This window comes from Loxodonta africana, chromosome 2 (genome assembly GCF_030014295.1).
Source record: "Loxodonta africana isolate mLoxAfr1 chromosome 2, mLoxAfr1.hap2, whole genome shotgun sequence".
In the NCBI taxonomy this organism is placed as follows: Eukaryota; Metazoa; Chordata; class Mammalia; order Proboscidea; family Elephantidae; genus Loxodonta; species Loxodonta africana.
The window spans coordinates 12,142,019-12,156,316 of record NC_087343.1 but is presented as its reverse complement, the minus strand read 5'-3'; the positions used below and the strand labels follow the sequence as shown (position 1 = coordinate 12,156,316).

At 45.9% G+C, this 14,298-nt stretch overlaps 1 protein-coding gene across 1 annotated transcript in view; it reads right to left on the bottom strand.

Moving 5' to 3' along the window:
• LPCAT1 (lysophosphatidylcholine acyltransferase 1) overlaps positions 1 to 14,298 on the bottom strand; it is a 91,331-nt gene that overhangs the window by 53,139 nt on the left and 23,894 nt on the right. Inside the window, exon 2 of the mRNA XM_064270555.1 lies at positions 2,679 to 2,821. Within this exon, the coding sequence (XP_064126625.1) occupies positions 2,679 to 2,821 (143 nt within the window). The remainder of the gene's footprint in view (positions 1 to 2,678; positions 2,822 to 14,298) is intronic.

Genomic DNA, 14,298 nt, shown 5'->3' with positions numbered 1-14,298 from the left:
ACCATTGTAACTGTAATTGTTACTTCTGCCTCTCTGGCTCTAAATGAATGCTGTAAGGTCCTGCGTGCCCTGCCAAAACTACCTTGCAGTAAACTGAACAAGTTGATGCATGTCAAACCTGAGTATCTATTAACTTTCTGAGATAAAATCTTACACAACACCAAATTAGATTCAGCAAAGAATCTCCTTTTAACTAACATCAATCTATTCAAAACCGTGCATCACATAAAACAGCTGGAATTCCCTATGCTGCTACGCAACTGCTCTTTAGCCACAGTGTTGGACACTCGGAGTTCAGCTATTTCTAAAAGTGTCTCTTCCTAATCCCCGCTGCTCATATCCAGGCACTTTTACTTTTACTGCGGTGATTTTCTCGGAGGGGTTTGCTGTGAATGTTTGTTCTTCCTTCTTTTTCCCCTCAAGTACCGAGCCCAGGGTGGGGCACCGAGTGAGCTTTTTAATAAATGCTGCTGAGGAGAAACGCTGAGGGTTGTTTGTGGACAGGGACACAACGAGGTACAGCACATGCATGGAATGATATGTGTTTGTGGCACATGTGCTGTGTGCACATGGAATGACACGCGGTGTGGCACATGTAGAGGACACACGTGGAATGACACATGGTGCGGCACACGTACAGGACACATAAGGAATGACACACGTGTTGCACACATACAGGGCACACGTGGAATGACACACGGTACGACACATGTACAGGGCACACGGGGAATGACACACGGTTAATCCCCACTCACACTGACACTGAGTGAGTGACACATGAAATCTCAATGCTTAACTCTCATGGAACACTTCACAGACTCCCGTGACATAGGTATTAAAGAAGCTTTGAGGTACTGGAACCTAGAGTCTGTTGTGGACTGTTTATCAGATAATCTGATAAAGCCAAGTAAATTATTCACAGGCCAGAAAAGCAGCACCAGGGTGAGTACGTGGGGAAAGGAAAACCACCAGAGCAACTGATCTTAGAAAGACAGAAATCACAGCTGTGTCAGGATCCCAGTCACGGGAGAGGAGAACAGAGTGTGTGGCGGAGGGGGCCAGTGCAGGAAGAGAGATGGAGAAACAGAAAATTAAGACAAAAAGTGCTGGGAACGGTTCCTTAAACTACCATCGCTCAAAACCAAAACTTAATCAAGTCGCCAAGAATTTGTCAAAAATGACAAAATCTCCCTTTCTAGTTACAGTTTCTCAACCGAGCCAAACTGAAATTCTAATTCTGACTTGGTCTAGGTTTTGTTTGATTATATATTTGACACCAAATTTATATTTTATGATTAAAGCAACCTTTAAAAAATGAACCTCAAGGTAAAGCGTGCTCTTCAAAGGGAATTTAGGAAACAACAGCAGTGGGTAAAGTGGAAAAAAGGATGAAACCAAAACCCAGCAATGGTCCCAGCACCCCTAAGTAACCACATTTCACATCGCCCAGACAGTCAGCACGACGTTTGTTGTCAGTCAGTCAGGCAGCCAGTCAGCTAGTTGGTCAGTCACTCTCGGGAAATTCTTCCCCAGCAGCCCCAAGGCCCAGGTGCTGTGGCAGGTACAGGTGGTGAAGACAGCCACCCAGGGAGGAAGAAACACCGCAGTCCACTAGAGACATCTGTGGAGAGCTGTCCGAGAATGGGAAATGCCACGAGAAGGCTGCATGAAGACCCAGTGTAAGGGTGTTGCTAAGGCGCTCAGACTGCCACACAGCACAGCAGTGACATGCCTGGATGCAGCCTTCACTGGGTCAAATGGGGGTGCCGCCTTCCCATGCACACAAGGGTATCAGCAAGAACCAGTGTCAGAGACACAAGCTGCTTCTATGCCTCATGTCAATATCGCCACATACAAAGCCCAAACATCAGATTATGCTAGAGAAAGGTGTACTGGGCAAATCCATTACACTACAGGGCTAGGTGGTGAATATTTTAGAGTTTGTGGGTCATTCTGTCTCTGTCACAACTGCTCAGCTCTGCCACTGCATAGCAAAAGCAGCCACAGATAGTATGCAGATCAATGTGCATGGATGTGTTCCAATAAAACTTTATTTACACAAACAGGCAGTGGATGGACTTGGCCCTCGTGTTGTAGATTGCCAAGTCCTGAACTCGATTACTGATATTTCTGTTTCTGAATAAACTGTTCAAGGACCCCTCATGATTGATTAGAGGTGTCAGCATAGAGAAGGGTTGTCAGCCCTTTGGTTTTATGACATGAATTACAGCTTTTAAGACACTGAAAATACTTGTATCTCAACTACTTATTTATTAATGGCATATATCTTCAGCTAAATGAACAGCTCTAGGAATTTAAATGTAACAAGAAAAAAAACTGTGATTTTATTTCCTTTTTTAATTATATTTTGGCCTTCATTTGATCTTTAATTAGGATATGTTCACAGCATGCCTGTCGACAGACGGAGGGGTTTACTTATACTTCATGGTTAGGGAGACCACAGTTTAGATGCCTGAAACAAGGGGAAAGGGGGCACTAACCCTGCAGAGCCCACAGCAGGAGGCAGGCGAGTGGTGGGCGCGGGGCCTCAGGACGGGAAGAAGGATGAGTGTGGGTGGGGGGACGAGGACACTGGGGTGGAGTAGGGTTTGTTCTGGCTGCGCTGCCCTGTGCACATGGCATGCTGGGGGGCCCACAATCGCCACCAATCGACTTACTTCCGCCACAAGGCCAGGGGCTGTTCCGGTTCTTTCCCATCAGATCCCAGTGAAGCCACAAACGCGAAGGGCCAGGCGAGCAGCATCATGAAGGCGGCGAACAGGAGCCGGATGGGGAAGAGGGTCAGTGTCATGATGGCGATCTGGGGGACAGAGAGGGTGTTACTCAGAAGCACTGCCACCCACACCGTTTAGTAAAGCAACCCAGGGGGACAGCGCTCAGGACACAGGCCCCCTGCGAACCCAGGGCTCTGTCTTTGTGCTCGGTGGCACAGGCCGCCCTGTGGAGCATGCTGCATGGGACACATACCTACCAAGCACCCTGTCCCTGCGTTCTAACCCCACCCTTTCCTTACTAGCCTCCCACCAATGGGGACTTAGGAATGAGATGGGGCGTTTTCTCCTGCAAGGTCATGGAGGCTCCGGTCCAACTCACACAGGCACCCCCAGGGGCCCTGCATCGGGAGCTGGGGCCTCACTTGTTGTCATCTGCACAGAAGAAATGCTACCCCCATCTTAGCTTCCCCTGGAAAACGATCACCACGATCGGAAAACGCTCACATGACGATAGGCAGGGACTGTGAAAAGGCCAGCCAGTCCGTATGGAACAGATTAACATGAGGCCCAAGGTGCAGCTTTCCAGCTCGAGGAAGACCTGGAGCACAGGGAATGGGCTGGGGGAAGGGCAGGAGCCCAGGAACTCAGAGGCTGCAGCTCAGCGCAGGTTCAGTGGAAGACCCCTCCCCTTCCTCACAGAGACTCGGGCTCAATTTCCGGCCAATGCGCCTCATGCGCAGGCAACACCCGTCTGTCCTGGTGGCCTGCATGTTGCTAGGATACTGAACAGGTGTCAGTGGAGCTTCCAGACTAAGATGGACTAGAAAGAAAGGCCTGGCGACCTACTTCTGAAAATCAGCCAAGGAAAACCCTAGGGATCACAATGGTCCAACCTGCAACTGATCACAGGGATGGCGCAGGACTGGGCAGCATTTCCTTCTACTGTGCTTGAGGCCTCCGTGAGCAGGGGGCTGACTCAACAGCAGCTAACAACATCGAAGCTTAGGGCAAATGAATGAAGACCCTGGTTTTAGGTCGAGAAGACACCACGAAAGGCTGCATAGGGATCCACAAAGAGGGGAACTGGGCCCTGGAGGTAAAGGCGGAGGAGCAGCGAGGACAGGGTGGGAGCCAGGGCATGGAGACAACCTCCTGTGTCCGCACCAAGAAGATAACAGAGGGGCAAGGATGGACACGGGTCCACGGGAACACGAGAGTCGAGGCTAACAGGAGACATAACCACTGTGAAGGAACTGCTGCACAACTCTATGTTCTAAACATACTATCAAGCACTTTGAGTGGGATGCAGACCTCAAATTATAGTAAAAAGACAAGACTTAATGGTCTGACTGAGACTGGAGGGACCCCAGGGGTCACGGCCCCCAGATGCTCTGTTAGCCCAAAACTGGAGAGGAGTGAGCTTCTTAGCTCAAATAGACACATGAGACTATGTAGGCAGCTCCTGTCTGGAGGCGAGATGAGAAGGCAGAGGGGGACAGGAGCTAGTTGAATGGACGAAGGAAATACACGGTGGAGAGGATGAGTGCGCTGTCACATTGTAGGGAGAACAACTAGGGCCACATAACAATGTGTGTATAAGTATCTGTATGAGAAACTGACTTGAACCGTCAACTTTCACTTAAAGCACATTAAAAAAAGAAAAGAAGATTGGCCTATGGCAATCATCACCATCTCACTCCCCACGCTAGTGCTGGTTCACATGGGCCGGTGACATAATTCCGCCCGATGAGACAGAGGGAAGATCTGCTGAAGTCTTCCAGAACAGGTTTCCTCACTCATAAAAAGACACGGAGTAGACAACACCTCTACTTCTGCTCTGGGTAGCAGGAACCTGGAGTGGCTGCAGCCACCTTGTGGTCATGAGGAACGTGGCTTACAAGCTGCAGAGAGGAAGCAGAAAAGATGGAAGAGACCCAGATCTGCAGTTATGTATGTCTCTGGGCTTTGCAGTTACCTAAGCCTAAGCTCCCCCATGTGTCTGTCAGTTTGTGGTACTGTGGGGGCTTGCGTGTTGCTGTGATGCTGGAAGCTATGCCACTGGTATTCAGATACCAGCAGGGTCAACCATGGAGGACAGGTTTCAGCTGAGCTTCCAGATTAAGACAGACTAGGAAGAAGGACCTGGCAGTCTACTTCTGAAAAGTATTAGCCAGTGAAAACCTTATGAATAGCAGAGGAACATTGTGCTGGAAGATGAGCCCCCCAGGTTGGAAGGCACTCAAAAGATGACGGGGGAAGAGCTGCCTCCTCAAAATAGAGTCAACCTTAACGACATGGATGGAGTAAAGCTTTCCGGACCTTCATTTACTGATGCGGCATGACTCAACATGAGAAGAAACAGCTGCAAACATCCATTAATAATCAGAGCCTGGAACGTATGAAGTATGAATCTAGGAAAATTAGAAATCGTCAAAAATGAAATGGAACACATAAACATCGATATCCTAGGCATTAGTGAGCTGAAATGGACTGGTATTGGCCGTTTTGAATAGGACAATCATACAGTCTACTATGCTGGGAATGACAACTTGAAGAGGAATGGTGTTGCATTCATCATCAAAAAGAACATTTCAAGTTCCATCCTGAAGTACAATGCTGCCAGTGACAGGATACTATCCATACGCCTACAAGGAAGACCAGTTAATACGACTATTATTCAAATTTACGCACCAACCACTAGGGCCAAAGGTGAAGAAATAGAAGATTTTTATCAGCTGCTGCAGTCTGAAATTGATCGAACATGCAATCAAGATGCATGGATAATTACTGGTGATTTTAATGCAAAAGCTGGAACAAAGAAGAAGGATCAGTAGTTAGAAAATATGGCCTTGGTGACAGAAACGATGCAGGAGACCGAATGATAGAATTTTGCAAGGCCAATGACTTCTTCATTACAAATACCTTCTTTCATCAACATAAACAACAACTATAGGCATAGACCTTACCAGATGGAACACACAGAATTCAAATTGAACACATCTGTGGAAGGAGAGGATGGAAAACCTCAATATCATCAGTCAGAACAAGGCCAGGGGGCGACTGTGGAACAGACCACCAATTGCTCATATGCAAGTTCAAGCTGAAACTGAAGAAAATCAGAGCAAGTCCACGAGAGCCAAACTATGACCTTGAGTATATCCCACCTGAATTTAGAGACCATCTGAAGAACAGATTTGACACACTGAACACTAGTGACCGAAGACCAGACAAGTTGTGGAATGACATCAAGGACATCGTCCATTAGGAAAGCAAGAGGTCACTGAAAACACAGGAAAGAAAGAAAAGACCAAGATGGATGTCGGAGGAGACTCTGAAACTTGCTCTCGAATGTCGAGCAGCTAAAGCAAAAGAATTGATGAAGTAAAAGAACTGAAGATTTCAAAGGGTGGCTCAAGAAGACAAAGTATTATAATGACATGTGCAAAGAGCTGGAAATGGAAAACCAAAAGGGAAGAACACACTCGGTATTTCTCAAGCTGAAAGAGCTGAAGAAAAAATTCAAGCCTCGAGTTGCAATAGTGAAGGATTCCATGGGGAAAATATTAAACAAAGCAGGAAGCATCAAAAGAAGATGGAAGGAATACACAGAGTCATTATACCAAAACAAAAAGAATTAGTCGATGTTCAACCATTTCAAGAGGTGGCATATGATCAGGAACCAATGCTGCTGAAGGAAGAAGTTCAAGCTGCTCTGAAGGCATTGGCGAAAAACAAGGCTGCAGGAATTGATGGAATATCAATTGAGATGTTTCAACAAACAGATGCAGCACTGGAGGTGCCCACTCGTCTATGCCAAGAAATATGGAAGACAGCTTCCTGGCCAACTGACTGGAAGAGATCCATATTTATGCCTATTCCCAAGAAAGGTGATCCAACTGAATGTGGAAATTGTAGAACAATATCATTAATATCACACGCAAGCAAAATTCTTATGAAGATCATTCAAAAATGACTGCAGCAGTATATCAACAGGGAAGTGCCAGAAATTCAGGCCGGTTTCAGAAGAGGACATGGAACCAGGGATATCACTGCCGATGTCAGATGGATCCTGGCTGAAAGCAGAGAATACCAGAAGGATGTTTACCTGTGTTTTATCGACTATGCAAAGGCATTCGACTGTGTGGATCATAACAAACTATGAATAACATTGCGAAGAATGGGAATTCCAGAACACTTAATTGTGCTCATGAGGAACCTTTACATAGATCAAGAGGCAGTTGTTTGGACAGAACAAGGGGATACTGATTGGTTTAAAGTCAGGAAAGTTGTGTGTCAGGGTTGTAGTCTTTCACCATACCTATTCAATCTGTATGCCGAGCAAATAATCTGAGAAGCTGGACTTAATGAAGAACAGGGCATCAGGATTGGAGGAAGACTCATTGACAACCTGCGTTATACAGATGACACAACCTTGCTTGCTGAAAGTGAAGAGGACTTGAAGCACTTACTAATGAAGATCAAAGACCACAGCCTTCAGTATGGATTGCACCTCAACATAAAGAAAACCAAAATCCTCACAACTGGACCAATGAGCAACATCATGATAAATGGAGAAAAGATTGAAGTTGTCAAGGATTTCATTTTACTTGGATCCACAATCAACAGCCATGGAAGCAGCAGTCAAGAAATCAAAAGACACATTGCATGGGGTAAATCCGCTGCAAAGGACCTCTTTAAAGTGTGAAAGAGCAAAGATGTCAGCCTGAAGACTAAGGTGCGCCCGACCCAAGCTATGGTATTTTCAATTGCATCATGTGCATGTGAAAGCTGGACAATGAATAAGGAAGACCGAAGAAGAATTGATGGCTTTGAATTGTGGCGTTGGCGAAGAATACTGAATGTACTATGGACTGCCAAAAGAACGAACAAATCTGTCTTAGAAGTACAACCAGAATGCTCCTTAGAAGCAAGGATGGCGAGACTGCATCTTACATACTTTGGACATGTTGTCAGGAGGGATCAGTCTCTGGAGAAGGACATCATGCTTGGCAAAGTACAGGGTCAGCGGAAAAGAGGAAGACCCTCAACGAGGTGGATTGACACAGTGGCTGCAACAATGGGCTCAAGCATAACAACAATTGTAAGGATGGCACAGGACTGGGCAGTGTTTCGTTCTGTTGTGCATGGGGTTGCTATGGGTTGGAACCGACTTGACGGCACCTAACAACAACTACAAGCCTAAGATGTCCCACCCCCCAAGTCACCTTCCTGGCTTTTCTGTTCCTTGCAACTGAGATCACTTGGACATTGTTCCCATGGTTTCTCTCTGTGTTCTTTTGGGTTTTCTATCAAGACCAGCACTGCCCAAAAGAAATAGTATGTCAGCCACCTATACAGTTAAAAATTTTCTAGTGGCCACATTTAAAAAAGAAAAAGGAGGTAAAATCATTATTATAGTTTATTTTACCCAAAATATCTGAAATAAGGAGTCCTGGTAGTACAATGATTAAACACTTGGCTGCTCATCTAGCAGCTCCGAGGGAGAAGGACTTGGCGACCTACTTCCATAAAGATTACAGCCTAGAAAACCCTATGGGCAGTTTGACTCTGCCATATGGGGTCGCCATGAATCTAAGTTGATTCAATATCACCTACCAATAACAGCATCTCTGAAATAATATTTCAACATGCACTCAGTATAAAAATTATTAATGAGATAATTTACATTTCTGTCACTGGAAGTCCAGGGTGGATCTTATACTTACAAAAAAAAACCAAAAAAACAAACCCATTGCCATCGAGCCTATTCCAACTTCAGATTTGCCACGTTTCAAGCGCTCAATAGCCACATATGGCTCATGCATACTGGACACCACCGAGCTAGACAATCGTATGGTTTCAAATGATGAAAACTGTTAACCCCTTTCTCCTTGTGGGGGGCTAGTTACTGACCTGGCTGGAACCTCTGGGGTCAGTTTCAGGTTGACTGCAAGCAGTTTGAAAACAGAGCTGTTGTCTTGGTGTCGACGTTTGCCAGAATATTTCAGCATGAAACAGGAAACCTGCTATATAGGTTGCCAGTAAACACTCTAGGAACGAACGTACCTTTCTGTCTCTAGTTTTCTAGAGTTTTGTTTATTTAAAAACATGAATGGGTGCTGAATTTTATCAGACGTCTCTTCTGCATCTATTGGGATAATTACGTGCCGGTTCTCACTTAATCTGCTAAAGCAATACATTATATTAACAGTGTTTCTAGAATTAAAAGCCTGCTTACAGTGCTGTGAAGGATGGATTTTTAAAGAATTGCTGGGTTTGTCTGCTAACACGTTTGGGGCTGGCTCTTTACCAAGCTGTATGCAAGACTGACGCCTTGCTTCTCCCCTTGTACGGTGTTCCTGGGTTGTGACATCACTGCGGCAACAATGTTACACCACCACCGAGCTACTTCTTTCCTCTAGGATTTCTGTGTAGATTTCTGGCTGCAGTTTCAGGGTTTCTAAGACTGTTCTCTAGATTTCAGATTTTTCTTTCTGTCAATTTCAATAGCCTCCCCAAGCTGCCCATCTTGTGTGTATGTGTTCAAGTTCACTGGCAGGACGTTGTTCCTTGTATCCTCCCATGAATTTAAACCAACGCTGATATGTGGTTTCTTTTCTAATAGTACTTGTGCCTCTTCAACTTTTTAGCCCATATCGCCAGATACTCACCTATTTTATTAATCTGGTCAAAAAGCCAGTTTTGGTTGTCCAATCGTCACCTATCCAGTAACACTGACTTTGCCTCTCTCAAGACCACCTTCTTTCTACTTTGAGTGTACGCCAATGTCCTCTTTAACCTTTTGAAGTGAAAACGTTGACTCGTTATTTTCAGGAACTTTTTCTTTTCCAAAGATTCATATTTAAGGACATACAGCTTCCTTTAAGAGCCTCTTTAGCTTCACCTCAAACCTACCTGAACCCACTGCCAATGAGTCGATTCTGACCCCTGGCAACCCTACAGGACAGAGCAGAACCGCCCCTCAGTGTTTTCAAGGCTGTAAATCTTTACGGAAGCAGACTGCGACATCTTTCTCCCAAGGAGTGGCTAGTGGATTCCAACCACTGATCTTCTGGCTGACAGGCAAGCGCTTCAACCACTGTGCCACCAGCGCTCCTGGCTTTATCTTACATGTTTTAAAATGTAGCCTGTTCTTCATGTTTAAAATTGAGCTTTAAACATTTTTCTATTTTTTTCACCCTTTCCAATTATCATATAATTCTGTTGCAGAGTGACAAGAGAACGCAGACTGCAGACAACGACTGTTTGCTATTTGTAAGCCTTCTGCCAACCTCGTGTCTACATCCCTGTTTTCAGTCCCTGGGCCATCTCAGGGCGTCCTCTGCTGCCCAGGGCTCTTAGCCACAGGGCTCAGGCTCAATGTGGGGAGGTCTGTTCTAGGAGCTTCAGATACCTGCTCTGCTATTAAAACTAACTGCTAGCAGTCTTTCCTATTCACAGAGAAACTAGGTTACTGGACAGAAGTAGATTTATTTGCTTCCATAAATTGTTCTTAAAAGTTGGTGCTCCTAGCATTTGCCTGCGCAAGGCAGACACGATGAACAGGAAGGCAAAAATATGAACAGAAAGTCTCAAAGTTTACTGTACTCAGGCTGCTCTTCTGTGATGAGCTGGCTCACAAATGCACTTTTTTTATCAGGCACCTACTGTATTAGTCATTTTCGCTGCCAAGGCGGTTTTTACTACAAATAATGGAATAAAATAGCAGTAGTTCATGGCGTGCTGGGGAGCCCACAGGTAAGTTGGGCTGGGACTACAAACGTAAGATGAGTTGTCCGGGCTCCTGCCTAGGTGAGGGAGTAGCAACAACCTGCCCCCGTGGAAGTGCTTGGCCTCATCAATAACAGGATGGTGGGCAAAGCTTTCCTGCCACAGGGAAGCCACTGAAGCCGTCTGGAAGAGGGGAGAGTGCAGTTTTACTTGATTCTGTTAGCATTTTGTTGTTGTAGCTGTTTTTGTTAGTTGCCATCAAGTTGATTCTGACTCACGGCGACCCCATGGATGCAGAGTGGAACTGCTCCATGGGGTTTTCAAGGTTGTGACCTTTTGGAAGCAGACTGCCAGGCCTTTCTTCCAAGGTGTCTCTGTGTGGCTTTGAACTGCCAACTTAACCGTTTTTTACTCAACCATTTGTGCCATCCAGTGACTTTCCCTTTTTTTTTGCTTTGCAAGGACATCTGCCTTAAGAAGCCCAGATGGTACCAGGAGGTGCCCGGCTCTCCTGGGTTAGGAGCCCACGTGTTTTCACAGGCTGCTCTGCTAGGTCTCCATGGTTTGCCTTCAGTCTAAGACTAGGAAATCAGCTCATTCTGTGAAGCTGCTCAGTAAAAGGGGGAAAGAACCAGATTTTCACGCTACCTTTCCCATGAAAACTCTCCCTCGGGGGTGCCAAGAAGTGCATGAGGGGAAGCGTCTCCCCAAAGAAGTGTGATCGATGGGATGAATGAGATGGTATGAAGCCTGGGGTTTGCTTCAAAATAACCTCGGGGTGGGAGATAGCGTTGCTGTTGCTGTTAGGTGCAGTCAAGTCAGCTCCGACTCATCGTGACCCCAGGCACAACAGAGAGAAAAGCTGCCAGGTCCTGTGCCACCCTCACATTGCTGTGTTTGAGCCCACTGCTACAGCCACTGTGTCGATCCATCTCATTGAGGGTCTTCCCCTCTTTCGCTGACCGTCTATTTACCAAGCGTGATGTCCTTCTCCAAGGGTTGGTCCTTGCTGATGACACATTCAAAGGACATGAGATGAAGTCTTGCCATCCTTGCTCCTGAGGAACATTCTGGCTGTACTTCTGCCAAGACAGATCTGTTCATCCTTCTGGCAGTCCATGATATATTCAATATTCTTCTCCAACGCTGTAATTCAAAGGTATCAACTCTTCTTCGGTCTTCCTTATTCACCGTCCAGCTTTCACAGGCACATGAGGCGATTGAAAACACCATGGCTTGGGTCAGGCACATCTTAGCCCTCAAAGTGACGTCTTTGCTTTCGAACACTTTAAAGATGCCTTTTGCAGCAGATTTGCCCAATGCAACACATCCTTTGATTTCTTGGCTGCTGCTTCCATGGGCATTGACTGTGGATCCCAGTAAAATGAAATCCTTAAAAACTTCAGTCTTTTCTCCGTTTATCATGGTAGTAAGGACAGTGGTAGGAATCCATGGGCATTGACTGTGGATCCCAGTAAAATGAAATCCTTAAAAACTTCAGTCTTTTCTCTGTTTATCATGGTAGTAAGGACAGTGGCAGGAATAGTAAGCTGCATAAATGAAACAAGATGGGCTATAAATTGGTTACTTCTGAGGCTGGGTGACGGGTACATGGGGGTTCATTACATTTTTCTCTACTTTTCTATAGGGCTGAAATTTCCCACGATAAGAAGGTGAAAAAGTGCTGACTCTTTTTAAGTGTAAAACAGTGACTTCCTAATTCACCAGCTAAGAATCTTCTGAAGAGAAGTTACCTGAAGTTACAATGCCCCAGCTTAGACCCTCCACTGTGTTAAACCAAAAAACCAGTTGCTGTTGGGCTGACTCCAACTCATGGCAACCCTGTGCATGTCAGAGTAGAATTATGCCCTACAGGGTTTTCAAAGGGTGAGTTTTGGGAAGTAGATCACCAGGCTTTTCTTTCGAGGCAGCTCTGAGGGAACTCGAACCTCCAACCTTTTGGTTAGCAGCCGAGCGCATTAATCACTTGCACTACACTACACTTGCTTTTTGTTGAAAAGTAGAGATGTCACCTTGAAGACTAAGGTGCGCCTGACCCAAGCCATGGTATTTTCAATCACATCATACGCATGTGAAAGCTGGACAATGAATAAGGAAGACCAAAGAAGAGCTGACGCCTTTGAATTGTGGTGTTGGCGAAGAATACTGAATATACCATGGACTGCCAAAAGAATGAACAAATCTGTCTTAGAAGTACAACCAGAATGCTCCTTAGAAGCAAGGATGGCGAGACTACATCTCACATACTTTGGACATGTTGTCAGGAGGGATCAGTCCCTGGAGAAGGACATCGTGCTTGGCAAAGTATAGGGTCAGCGGAAAAGAGGAAGACCCTCAATGAGGTGGACTGACACAGTGGCTGGAACAATGGGCTCAAGCATAACAACGATTGTGAGGATGGCACAGTGTTTCACTCTGTTGTGTATAGGGTCGCTATGAGTCAGAACCGACTTGATGGCACCTAACACCACCACCACCACCATGCAGGGACTCTCTACTGTGTTAAGCAGTCAAGTAATTACCCCCTCTCTGCAGGGGTCACAAGGCTGTAAGTAACTCCAGACCCTTGGCACTACCTATGTGCAAGACTGGTCCAAGGGCCTGGGTGTCAGAACAAATGCTGAACTGCCAATTTGTTACTTAAGAGGCAAAGATCTCTGTAAGCACATGTGGCCCTCTTGTTTCTACCCACACTGTCCTCTGCCAGGCGGGATGCTAGCATGAAACACAGCCTCACCAGAGTAGACCAGCATGGCTACCTTCACCCAGGAAGGGGCCCGGGCCAGTGGGGGTGTTGCAACGCTGCGTCCCCTTGAGCATGTGGTTCTGCAATGTTCTGACAACTCCACACCAGCCAGGATGTGAGCCTCTACTCTAACACCTGAGTCAGGTATGATGATTCAGACAGGTCAGGGTGCCCCACTCAAAGTCTAGAAGAGCATAATGTACCATGACATCATTGACAAGAGGGCCTTTCAAAACACCTGGTAAGATGCTGATGAGTTCCCATCCTGAGTCAGCCTAACAGGTAATTTATAGGGAAACCTTTCTCATGAAGGTACATTCCAACACCAAGTGTGTTCTCATTGTAGGGGAAGAAATAAATACATAAAAATTATCACCATTCGAAAGGATATGTGAAAATGTTTTCACAAGTACATTAAAGAGAAATTTACTCCCTCATATAATTAAAGAAAATATAAGATGACAACAGCAGAAAACAGCTGATCAAAAAAAAAAAAAAATTCTGCAGCCAGATTGTCTTAGTCACCTAGTGCTGCTATATGAAAAATGCCACAAGTAGCTGGCTTCAACCAACAGAAATTTATCTTCTCACAGTTTAGGAGGCCAGAAGTCCAAATTCAGAGTGCCGACTCTAGGAGAAGGCCTGCTCTGTCGGCTCTGGAGGAAGGTCCCTGTCTCTTCAGATTCTGCTTTCTGGTTCCTTGGAGATCTCCATGTGTCTTGGCATCTGTCTTACCCCATCTCTCTTCCCCTCTCTGCTTGCTCGCTTGTCCTAATCTGTTCTTTTTATATCTTATAAGAGAGTGACTCAAAACACACCCTATACTAATCCTACCTCATTAACATGACAAAGGCAACCCATTCCCAAATGGGATGATAACCACAGACACAGAGGTTAGGATTTACAACACATATTTCTGAACAAGTACGGGCTAGCTGTGCAGTGGGTGGGCTGCCTGCAGAGGGGGAGCTGGTCTCCAAAACCTTCTCTCACTCCTTGTGCTGGTGCCTGAACGCCCACAGTGGGTAATGGGACCAGACAGGTGGGTGGACCCTTCCCTGGATA